This window comes from Scardinius erythrophthalmus (assembly GCF_964197995.2).
Source record: "Scardinius erythrophthalmus genome assembly, chromosome: 3".
Taxonomy (NCBI): Eukaryota; Metazoa; Chordata; class Actinopteri; order Cypriniformes; family Leuciscidae; genus Scardinius; species Scardinius erythrophthalmus.
The window spans coordinates 50,347,934-50,361,054 of NC_138223.1; the positions used below are offsets into that span (position 1 = coordinate 50,347,934).

A 13,121-nucleotide genomic window follows, 5' to 3' on the forward strand; every position below is an offset into this window, starting at 1 on the left:
TAAATTCAACTGGTTTCTCTATCTTCTCTGTAACACAATCATTTTCAATAATCTTGTCAAATTTGGCGAGGTTAATAAAAAAGGGAAGGCAATGCGTAGCGGCGACAGGTCAAAGTCCTAAAGTCTTCAGACAATGGCCGTTTTTAACTTAGTTTTTGCAACGAATTGTAGTGTTTCATAATTGCAGGATGTTTTACTTACAGCAGCCTTAGCATATTGACATCATGAGCCAAGTAATATTGTTTAACACCAATTACCAGTGTGCACATTAACATTCTCATGTATCTCAAAAAAAATGAATATAATTATTTATGTCCAGAGTTCAGATAGCTTTACTGCTTGAAAGTCTTTGTAAAGTTAAATTGAACTGCCGTCTTCCCTTGTAAGTGTAGCACTCCTGAAAAGGAGTATAATGATTAAAGAAAAATGAAATAAAAGAGAGTGCAGCAGAGCTTCTTTGTTGTTATATTTACTCAGAATGAAGTGCATCACGGGCGCGCACCACCTACTGAAGTGTGCGGTGACCTATTTTTTTACAGTCTATGGCGGTGACGCAATCACGCTGGTATGCCAAGCGAAAATAATTAATTTAATAAATGCACATATCAAAGCACAAATAAGAAATTGAACAGTATGTAAAAGTATTAGAAAAATAACATTTTAGTATATTATAATGGAATTGAAGAAATTGTACAAACATAAACAGCTTGTACCACGAGTCGCATTGGTGTGACGTCAACTCCCCTCTTCGATTGATTGGCTAGAGGAGTATCTGTCAATCTAGAACTAGTGGACCAATGGTGACGCTTAAGCCCGCCCTAATTTACATGAAACTCGAACTGCAACATTTGGAAGAGCAAGCGCAGAACATAGAAAGAAGAGCGAAGAGAAAAACATCACAAGCGTACAAAAGAGTAAAATATGAGCAGAAAATGCAAGAAAGCACAAAGTACACAGTAATAAAACCATACTTTTTAACAAAGCATGACCATAAGTTTAAGTTTTGTGCAAAATAACTTTTAATGTGTTTAAAGTTTTTATTCATGCTTGTTATTTCTTTATTCACGCTTATTATATTTTGATCCGTGACCACGTTGTTTGCCATTCTGATCATTTTGCATTCTTTTTTTCAGTTTGTGCAATATATTTTTACATGTGTTTTTAAATTTTTGATTCACGCTTATAATTATTTTATACGCGACCGCTATATATTTGGCGGGAATTTGATCCCATAGATGCGCGCAAAAATGTTCCATCCATTCATCGTCTGAAAACAGGATGACTAATCGATTCTTGGGATTTAAGAATCAATATGGTTTCGTAAAAATGAGACTCGATTAAAATCGAGAAATCGATATAATTTTACCCAGCCCTAGTTTTTAGTACAATACAAATATACTTTAATGCATTTTTAATACATTTAACAGTATGTCTTTCTCAACTGGGAGAAGTTACGTCCCGTTGCCGTTGAGCACCACTCGGCTCCTCTGCGAAAACTTGGGGAGTGTCTCTGATCGCTTCCTTTATAACCACAGCACAGGGTTCACGATGCAAATCTCACTCGACAATGTCCATTGGAGCGGTTCTGTTAAATTTCGATGATGATATGTTCTCAGGCGCGATTCTAATTCGTCAGTCATGCAACGTCTCGGTTCCCTCCTTCAGGGAACGGGGGTTACATCAGTAACCTAGACGCTAAATACAGTATAAATATATTTATACGTAACTCATAGTGATGACTGAATGTGAACGTCTAGGTTACTAATGTAACCCCCGTTCCCTGAAGGAGGGAAGGGAGAAGTTACGTCCCTTTGCCACAATCCCTGTGTTCACCGCTGAGTAACCGAGCACCAGAGTCGGCGCCAGGGCAGATCTACTGGAGGGGCATTGGGTCATCGGCGGGGGGGCACTGACGTTTGACAAATATTTTGACGCAGTGGCGACATCATAGTCCAACACAGCACAAATGCTATATAAAACTAAACACGTTTATTATAATTATTATTATTATTATTACAATTACATGGCTTGGTTGAATTCTAATATATAACGCGGTCTGTTATTTCTTGATAACAGCCGCTGCTAAGTATAACGTTAACACACCATTGCCATGAAAAACAGAGCGTTGCTATGGACGCAGGACTTAACCGTAGAGACGGAACGGATTATTTTCTTTAGCGGAAGCAATACAATAGTTTTTAAATAAATAAACTCCTTTTTAAATCAATATTTTGTGTCAAATTATTGATTTATTTTGTTGGTAGCCATGTAATACAACCGCCTCGCTCTACATGATCCCTTACATATCTTCTTACAGGCAGCCAAGTATACACAAATGCAGATATTACTACACATTAATTGCGCAGATATTAACATAAATAAATACATAATCTCTGTATTACATACATACTACATTACATACATAGTCTCCAATACCATCTCTGCTGTTCTTCTTCGTGCAAATTTTTTTATTCCCCAAACTACTTCAGAGGACACTAACGTTAACAACTCGCTGGCAGACAAGACAGACCAGCTTTTGATATGAAACAAAGTCTCATTTGGTAATTTCAAACACTTCAACTTTCAAATTTGGTAATTTTTTAAAGAAAAGTAAACAATACCGTTTTGTGGCTCTTGAATGTGTCGGACAGATCGCTGTAGAGCCTCAGTTAAAGCTGCTCGTGAACCAACCATCTCTACCTTATAGTTAATTTATATTTATAGCATCAAATAAACATGAATGAATATAAAAAGGAATGTTGTTTTGACCATGGAAAGACGTTTGTTGCCTAGTGCCTACCCTCCGTTTTTCAAGTTCAAATCCTCATGTTAATCTACTATGATTGGTCAGATCGCCTGTCAAACAAACTGCTGTTTGAATACACCAAACACTGATCCCTAAAACTACCCGTCATTGTAACCTTAACCAATGAAATAAGCTGCAGGGCGGGATTTCTGCTTAACTGGTTTGCGCCCAGTGGGATTTTTTAAAAATATTTTTATAGAAAGATTAAAAATAGGGGAGAAATTCGGGGAAATATTTAAACGGGATGATAGCGGGATAGTAAGGTAAAATACGGGAGAATCCCGGGAAAAACGGGAGGGTTGACAGGTATGGGTAGGAGGGGCATCAATAACCGCTAGGGGGGGCACGGCCCTCGAATGCCCCACCACAGCGCCGACGCTGCCGAGCACCACTACAGGGGGTGGAACTGAGACACGAGGAAAGGAAACGAGGATACACAAATAAGAAATGAGAAGCGCTCTATTTGTATATTGGAATATTCTTGATCACTGGAGCGTCACTTTAAAGCATCAACAGCTGTGATCAAGGGATCTGCCCTTATGTTGTTAAAGTTTGGTTATTTAAGAAATTCATACATAATAAAGATAAAGCGATATGTCCTGTTGATATATGTTTGATATATAATTTATATAAACTGGGTCACAGGCTGGAGGACGGAGGAGCGAGGAAAAGAAGTATCAAAATTGTACTTGTATATAAAAAATCTCTAAACAAATGTAACATGTATTCTTTCCTCTCAGTTTTTGCAGTTGCACTATATACATTCATTGTAAATTAGGAAAAGTAAAAAAAAAAAATCTTACTCAAACTTAATCCAGAACTTGGTAAAACATTTGTCTGTATTTCAAATGTTTCAAGCCTCTCAAATTCTAGTCTTAATAGTTTTTCCTTGTTAACTTTTTGGCTTAAACTTTTTCTTTAACTTTGAGCATTAAACAGTGAAAAATTAAACTGGGATGTTTGCTGAAATTGTCCAATAATAACCAACTGCAGTCTTTCCTAGAACATTTTCCACCAGCCGTCTCTGATAAATACTTTTACCTGACATCTGTAGATCCTCCAGTGAAACCTGTGATCTCCATCAGTCCATCTGGTGTAATAGTGGAGGGAGATTCAGTGACTCTGTGATTTATAAGTCTCAACTAAGTGTGATGTCAAATTTTATTTGTTAATGTTTTGTTTGTTTGTTTCAGATCCTCCCAGGAGCGTCTCAGTGTCCATCAGTCCATCTGGTGTAATAGTGGAGGGAGATTCAGTGACTCTGAACTGCACCAGTGACTCAAACCCTCCTGCTCTGAACTTCAGCTGGTTTAAAGGAGGAACGATTGTAGGATCTGGAAGAATCTTCAACATCTCAAAGATCAGCTCTGATGACAGTGGAGAATACAAGTGCAAGTCCATCAATGAACATGGAGAGAAATACTCTGATAATGTGACTTTAAACGTCATGTGTGAGTTAATGATAAAACATAAGATGCAATTTTTTTTGATAAATTCATATTAGCATTTTAAAAATGTGTAATACGATTTAAAAATAACAATCTGATAATTGTTATTAGATCCTCCCAGGAGCGTCTCAGTGTTGATAAGTGGATTTGGTGTAATGGTAATGAACTGCACCAGTGACTCAAACCCTCCTGCTCTGAACTTCAGCTGGTTTAAGGAGAATGAAACCTCAGCTGTTGGATCTGGACAGAGTTTCAGTGCACTACAGAGTGGACGCTTCTACTGTCAGGCTCACAATCAACATGGATCTCAGAGATCAGACGCTGTAACTGTCACAGGTGAAGCTTTTATTAACACACTCCTGTATCTTCACATCATTCATCAGTTTGGAGAGTTAATCATGATGATCTTCCTCTTTCAGTTCATCATGTTGCTGGTGGGAATGTGATTGTGATCACAGCGGCATCTGGAGGATTATTCTTCATCATCATCTTCATCATCATCCTGTTTATAATGTGAGCTCAATAAAAAACTGCAGTGATTGTATAAATTCACTTTTGGTCTAATGTAGGAAATGGCTAATTTGTGTTTTTAATTATTAGTAATCTTTAAAATAAATTCTTATGCTGCTAATGTCTTTCATTATAACAGAAAGAAACGAAGGAGTGTTAAATCTGAAGATCGCACAGTGAAACAGGTAAATCATCTAAACATGACTTCACAAAAGCAGAGAATGAATCGATCGGCCGTTATCTGTGTTTCAGACTGTAAATGTACAAAGTGACAGGATTCAAACTTTCCCAATCCAGCAGTAACCAGTTTGTACTATAATATAAGAAAATGATGAAATAAAGCTGATTATAGTGGACAGTTGTAAATGGCCTTGGCCGTGAAGTTTTTTAGTGAATTTAACCAATCTGCTTAAGTTTTTAATTATAATTTACTGTTAAATTTATGATGACTCAAGCCATTAAGGGTTTTGAACAAGATACATGATCAATCAGAGATTAATTCACGTGCAATCATTTCTCATTGATTTATATTTTATCTGGTCAAAAACACATGGTCTAATCTCTGTGATGTGGCTTCAATTTGTTTCAGCTATATGCTCAAATTAAGAGAAAGCAAAGTGAGAAAAACTGCAGAAACTATAAAATCCACATCAAGACCAAACTTTGAAGAAATTCATGTTATTTCATTTTGTTAATTTTATATAGCTTTTACTTACATGAAACATGGAGTAAAATATTTATTCGGGATTCATCTCAGATGAAGGAAGTTTTCGCCATTTTTTGTTACCGCAGCAAACGCTCACACTTCTGTGCACTTCATCGCTTCAGTTGAAGGGAAAAGTTTTTCATATTAATAATATTACAATATTGACTGTAGTAGCTCTATGATTCTGCATGTGATCCATCAGTGTTGTGATAATCTGAAGAATTTTAAAACATTGTGCACAATAAAGGTTTGAACTACACTGTTAGACCTTACCGGGTTTTTTTACAGTAAAATACTGGCAACACTGTTGCCAGTAATTTACTGTAAAAATGCACTAAAATTCGAGTTAACTAATTACACTTGCAGAAACCGACTGCCTTAAATTGACCAACTGTCATTTAAATGTATTAACTAGAATTTATAAATCATTAACAACGTGAGCAAAGTATTGCTGTGAACTTCTTTAATTTGAAACCACAAAAAAACTTTGGTAAATAAAGAGATTTCCACTGGACCAGCAACTACACAGTCACCGCCTGTTAAATAAAGCAACATGCAGCATATCATCAATCTTTGTAGATCTTCTCCTGGACTGAAGCACAGGCTCTACTCTTCTGCACAATGGTGACCCAAAAAATACATTTTACAGTAAACTACTGGCAACAGTGTTGCCAGTATAAACCTGTTTTATAACTTACAGTTTATTACTGTAAAATACATTTTGTGGGTGTGTCTTTTTATCTTGCACTGTTAACCCTTTCAACCCCACAGGGAAATCCACACTACAAAGAGTAAAAGGTGATTGTTGAGCATTAGTGATGAACACCTGCTGTTAGAACAGAAAATAGAGAAACACAAGAACTACAACTGACTTCCAGCCATTACACATTATTACACTTATTATTAACCAGCATGACTTTATTTCTGTCATACATCTACAGAAGTTGTTATTGAGATGTTTAATTGAAAATGTTTGGTTTGAAGTTACCGTTATAGAGATCAGTGTTTGCTTTAGTTGGGATGCTGATGCTAAAACATTAGTGTTCCTTTTGCTGCTTGAGCTGCTTTTTGTGCAAATCACACTTGTGTGCACACAGAGTTAGTGAATGATTGCGGTTGTAATGATTGTGATGACAGAATCATTATAGCCTGTTCATTCACTAAGGAGTTCATTCTCACTCGTTCAGAGTTTAATCCTCAATCAAAAGTGTTACATTACCACTACTGTGGAACCACAACAATAAATTACAATGACTCTTTTTTTTTAACACATGTGTAAACAAAAGAAACAGAGCTACACTTTCTTCCAGAAACACAGAGATATCACAAATTAGCACATGAATCTCAACAATGGTGGCAATATTTTTATTTTATTTTTATTCATGCAGCAGTGCATGCTGGGAGTTTTATACTATCCTGGAACCCAGCATGCATTGCGACATGAAACTTTTGATTGTCACCATTGTTAAGATTCATGTGCTGATTGTTGATGTGTGTGTGTGTGTGTGTGTGTGTGTGTGTATGTCTGAGTAAAGCAGGAGTTAAAAATGTTTTAATGCTCTATATGCTTACGATATTCTTCATTGATTACAGAAATATTGATTTCATGTTGTAGATTCACTGATATACGCTAAATATGAAATACCCAACAATTCAAAGAATATATACAGAAAAGATCAAAGAACATGTTCACAGACATGTGCAGGATAATTGTGACATCATCACAAATGCCTAAAACATCTGATGATCTTCCTCTTGGCTCTTTCTTGCCATAACAAATGTGTTTTATAAACTCACTGTTACAACAGTCAGAGAGAGATGAATGGTAAGAAGTCAAGGGACAAGACACCAACTAAAGCAAATACTGATCTCTATCATGGTGACAACAAACTTTATTATTAACTAAATCTCTGTTAATTCTCAACAAAAACTTTTGTACATGTATGAAAGAAATAATCGTAAACTGGTTTCACACTCTGTGGCTGGAAGTCAATTGTAGTTTTTGTGTTTCTCTTTTTTCTGTTCTTGTTTCTCTGTCCTTCAGTGATTCTGCTTATCAGGTGTTCATCAGTGTCTCAATTCACTCACTTCTTTTCATTCACTTTGTCAAGGGGACTATATTAGTGAACTAATGTAGGGAATAGTGAATGAGGTTATAGGGTGTGATTGGGAAAACAGCCTCTGAGTGTCGATTTTGAGCACTGTTAATTCACAGTATATTCCTGTAGGCTAGTTTTATTTTCTACGGTATATTACTGTTTTAATGGAAAATGGTATGATATTGTCAGAATCTGGCCTTTTTTTACAGCAAGGGTTAACAGTGTACTGTATCTTTCAGACACACTCAGAATCTCAACAATGGTCATGATAAAAGTGCAGTGCATGATGGGAGCATTCAATCAAAACTCATCAGTATCTCCCAGCATGCATTGCAGCATGAATAAATTATGCTGAATTGCCTTAGTATTTTCTTTTATTATTATATCTGATTTTATTTTTGCTGTTGTTTTTGTTGCAACTTTTTAGTAGCTTGTTTTGTGATGTACAGAGTTTTATCTGATTATTTTGTTGATTGTCACCGTTGTTGAGATTCATACGCTGATTCTTGATGTCTGTGTTGGTCTACATCAAACAGTAGTCCAAAACATTTATTACACAACATGTGTTTTTAAAGTTCTTAAGATTAATTCATTGTCGTTGCTGGCTGGCTCACATGTAGAAATAATTCTAGCATATTTTTTACGGTAAAGTACTAGCAACCACAGCTGCCAGTTTTTTACCGTAAATTTTTGTTCAATGATGTGAAACATAACAATTGCTACTGTATTTTTTTACGGTAAGTTACGGGTAAATGCAACATTAAGGTTTTTTTTTAATAGTGTACTTCCAAAATCCATACAATTAACAGTACTTTACTGTAAAATTACATGAAATGTCCCGTGAGAGCTATTGCAGTTGTTCACTGTATATAGTAAGGGTATCTCTGTTAAACAATTAACATGTCTTTTCCATTGCTTTTTTACAGTTTTTTACTGTTAAAATTACGAACATATGAAAAAGCCCTTTACTTTGAACATTGTCAGGGAACTTTTTTGATAGTGTTTTCATAAAATTGTGTATGTTCCAAAGTTTATCATTGATCATGTTTTTAAAAATGTATATTTATTAATGTGATTGTGATATTTTGTGATGCAAGACCTTCTGTCTCTCCTGCAGATCTCTGATCCCAATGAAGACACATATACAGCTCTTGATCTCAAGTCCACGACCTCTGACCTGTACGACACACTCACAGTAAGTGAGACGTCAAAGTCAGATACTCCATCACAGATGATCACATGACCGATCTCTCGCTCTCTTTCACACAGACCATTGATCGCAGACCTCCTGAAGACTCCTGATCCTCAGAGCTTTTCTAAACATGAGAATCCATCAGTAAGTGTCAGAACCTGCAGCTCTTCTCAATATAATCAATAACACTCTCTTCAGTTTAGTGTGATTGTTTTATGTATCTTGTGAAAGGTTTTATAATGTTGTTGATGAACTTCAGTCAGTCTTTCTACATCTTATTGTTTGTTCAGATCAACAGGAAGATTCTGCTGTGAGAGGCGGAGCACAAATGAACCAATCCTGAGCTCTGTGGGCGGAGCCACTGATGATTGACAGGGATCATCAGTGATGAGTCACAAGAGATTCATTTCTGTATAGTTTAAGAAACATGATGTAACAGTGTAATTAAATGAAAGTTAAAACCTGGTGAATTGTTATTGTCTAAATATATGTTAAAATTAAGTCAGAACACCTAAAGTGATGTTCAGGCAAACAATCTACGCTTTCTCATTTTACAACATTTTCCTGCTTTTAAATCATAATTGATCATTTTATTCTGATAATGGAATTTGGAAAATGTATCATTTTTTTTGTTTGCTCTCAAAGTGCTCAATATAATCAACTTCTGTTATTCTGTCTTTTGTGTTCCTGTAACTCTCGCTTTAAATGTTTTAAGTTGTATTTGTGATCATCTCATATACTTGTACAAACCTTAAGGGCTCATAGATCCTGCAGTATTGATATATATCGATTCTCACAAGCTACTTATTTGGTATTGATTCCATTAAAAAAATATCAATATTAAATTTGTTAGTGATAAAACATGGGTTTCATCACTTTTGTTTTTAATACTTTTTTCATGTTTACTTCAAAACACCCCCTGGCATTTAGCTGGAGTTTGTTGGTGTGATATGCCTTTAAGCGTAATTTAATATTTTCTTCTAAAAATAATTTTGAAAAATCACATACCAATTTAAAGAAATAACTGGTTTTGACATTGGCATTGTTAAAACTGTAAGAAAAAGTATTGGTATGGGATCAAAATAAAAAAGTTTGTAATCGCCCATCGCTAACAATCCCTCAAACTGCCACCAGAGGTCACATCTCCTGCGTCTGACATCAACCTCGATGAGCCTCACCTGTAAATCACTATCATTCATCTTCATTCTTCAACAAAGAAAAAGATCACCATTTTTCTTTAGTTTTAGTCCTATTGTTGTCTTGTTGAAGGAGAGGAATTTACAGTTAAAGACCAGGACCAGATAAGAGGAATGAAGACCAGGAGTCAGAAGTGCAGTCAATTGATGAAAGTTTTCCTGAAGAAAGTTTGCAGTTTCATCAGCAGAATCAGCTTCAATACTCAGACAGGAGTTTGTAGACTGTTCTGCTGTACTTTCCCATTTTCACACCAATTATCCTCTCACACAATCGCTACGTCATCGCGTTGTCTTGTTTGTTCACGTTTGTTCAGAGTTTAAGTAGTGAGGCGTGGCCTAAGCCAGCTCACGCTGTTCATACAGTGTGTTTGTAGTAGAGGTCTGCGCGGGACTGTTTTTTAAGTCCCGCTCCCGCTGGGGTTATATCCCGCACCCACCCGTTCCCGCTATATATACACTATTTGTTCACCCGCTGTCTGCTTAGAATAATTTTCTTCCCGACCCGACCATCCCGCTTAATATAGATCTCCCAGAATTTCACATGTACATTTTCACAGAGAAAATAAAAATGTAGTCTGCACAAACATTTTTTTTACTATTATTTTATTATTATTTTATTCGCCTTGTCAATATACAAAATTTAACATTTTGCTGCAGACAGTAGGGGGAAAAATGTCGCAGTGAAAAAAAAAAAAGAAGTGTAGTAGGCTATTATTTTTATTCGTATTATCAAAATTCGTAAATTTTGCTGTCAACACAGGAAAAGTGTCAGAGAAAGAAAGAAAATATGACATGTCATTAAGCAAAATATGTAGGCCTTAACCGAACAATATGTAGGCCTTAACCTTCTCATCCCTGAGAAGAATGTGCTGACGTACGTCTCTCCAACAAAATATATAAATTCAACAATAACTTAAAAAAAAAATAACAACTCAAAATTGTAGCCAAAATATGTAGGCCTTCCATCGCGAAATTAAATCACTTTTTAACCAAACAATTTAAGAAAAGAATATGCCGACATCGATTTCAACGTCTCCCCTACAAACGAAATAAATTCAACAATAACTAATAATAAATTAACAACTCAAAATTGTAGGCCTTCCATCGCAAAATTAAAACACTTTAAAACAATTTAACATCCCTGGGAATGTGCCGACATCGGTTTCAACGTATCTCCTACAAACAAAACATAAATTAAATTCAACAATAACTAATAAATTAACATCTCAAAATTGTAGGCAATATATGAAATGAACGAAAGCCGTTTACTTACTTGGAAAAATCAGCTTTTTCCAGACTATTTTAAATATCCATGCAAGAAAAGAATGTCATTGACTGATGACGGTTTCAATACCGTACGTCTTTCTTCCAAAATCCGACCGCAAAGGCTGAATGCTCTCTCGGAAGGTGCACTCGTGGCTGGGATGCAGAGGACGTATCTCGCAAGGTTGCTCAGAGCAGGAAACTGGGACTGATGTGAATCCCACCACTGCAAAACTTTTTGTTGACTTGATAATTCAAGTCTCATGGTCATGTACTCCTGAATCTGAATATCTAGTGATTTCGATCCAACTGATTCTTCATTGTCCTCCCAATCAAAAAATTTTGAGAGAACAGTAGGCCTTTTGGCAGGTGTTGGCTCAACATCCTCCTCACCATGGGTATCAAACTTTAAATCTTCTATTATCTCCTTGACACCCTGTATCACCTCCTGACGCCCTCTTTCATCCAACATTTTCAAACTTCGCAGATTTGGCGTAAGAAAGGTTGCTATTCTATAAAGCATGTGAACTGAATTTGGCAAAGTGGTGTCTGTTGACAGTAGTTCTTTCAGCCGTTTCACACAGACTGTTGCGATTTCAGAGAGCAGAGGGTCTTTTGTGGCTGATGTACAGTGCTCAATTAATCGCACAGACCACGGAAGAACTAGTGAGGCACTTGGAGTTGAGTTGTCGGTTTCCAAGTCGTCAGTTGCCTCTTTAAAGGGTTTTAGGAATGATACTAGTAACTTGAGCGTGCTGGCGTTGATGCGTAAGATCTTGTCATGATTTTTGCTCTCAGTCAGCACAGATGCGATGTCTTCGTACTGTTCCAAAACGGAATTCAGCATGTCAAAATTTGAGTTCCACCGTGTCTCTACGGATTGTTTCAGTGACATTTTTAGCTTGGCCTGCTGTCCTGAGTGTTTGAAAAATGTGACCAATTTTTTAACATCAGTTAGAAGCCCAGCGATCTCTGGAGACATTTCCATTACGGCAGGACTAAACGCACTGGACAGAGTCACATTTAGTATGTGCGCTGTGCAGTTTAGTCTCGTGTATCCTCGTAAGGCACTGATCATGTTAGCTCCACGATCTGTCACAAAAACTATCTTTCTGCCCATTTCTGTCGCATCAATGCCAAATATTCTGAGATTCTGCAGCAGGTGGATTCGAATATTTTCACCCGTCTTTGAGGTGCTTGGGTCAAAGGGGACAGCAAAAAGCACTCTAGAATGTAGCTCAGATTGCTCATTAACATAATGGATGGTTGCCGACAAAAATGACGTTTTGCGATAAGTTTCTGTCCATATGCCTGTTGTAACTGCACATCCGAATTTGTGTATTACTGCAGTGATTGCGTCAACAACATGTCTACGCAGACTCTGAGCCCTATTTTCAACATTTCTTGACACTGTTGTTGGATGTGGAAGTATCTCACTGACATTAAACTTTCCAATTTTTGCTGCTGTGTCGACCAAATGTTGGGCCAGCTGATTAAAACCTTTTCCGGACACAGTATCATACGGTCGAATGTCTTGGCAAACAAAGTCAACACATTTTTCTGTGGTCTCTTTTTTAAACTGCTCTGGCACCGGCCTAGACTTTGTAAATGCCAGTTTAGTTTGACCCTTTGTGATGATGCATGAGTGCCGCCTTAAACCCGAGGTTCCAGTCTTGTGACTGCTGAACGGGAACACTTTTAGGCATTTATCACATTGCGCAAAGGGTATTTTTTTCCCATCTGCGTCTATGATGCATGAAAAAGACTCCCATACATTAGACTTGCCTGACGTGGGTTTCTTAGCAGTAAACTGACCATTGTCCAGTCCAAGTTGAACGTCCTTCAAGGACAGCGCATCCACACTTTGCTCCACACTTTGTTCTGCCATTTTTTTCTTTTGA

At 36.7% G+C, this 13,121-nt stretch overlaps 1 protein-coding gene across 1 annotated transcript in view; it reads left to right on the top strand.

Moving 5' to 3' along the window:
- LOC308688252 (B-cell receptor CD22-like) overlaps positions 1–9,618 on the top strand; it is an 81,569-nt gene extending 71,951 nt beyond the window's left edge. The window contains exons 7-13 of the mRNA XM_081361211.1: positions 4,000–4,257; positions 4,366–4,590; positions 4,674–4,767; positions 4,904–4,949; positions 8,687–8,764; positions 8,839–8,905; positions 9,052–9,618. Of these exons, the coding sequence (XP_081217337.1) occupies positions 4,000–4,257; positions 4,366–4,590; positions 4,674–4,767; positions 4,904–4,949; positions 8,687–8,764; positions 8,839–8,871 (734 nt within the window). The 3' untranslated portion in view covers positions 8,872–8,905; positions 9,052–9,618. The remainder of the gene's footprint in view (positions 1–3,999; positions 4,258–4,365; positions 4,591–4,673; positions 4,768–4,903; positions 4,950–8,686; positions 8,765–8,838; positions 8,906–9,051) is intronic.
- Positions 9,619–13,121: the final 3,503 nt, after the last annotated feature.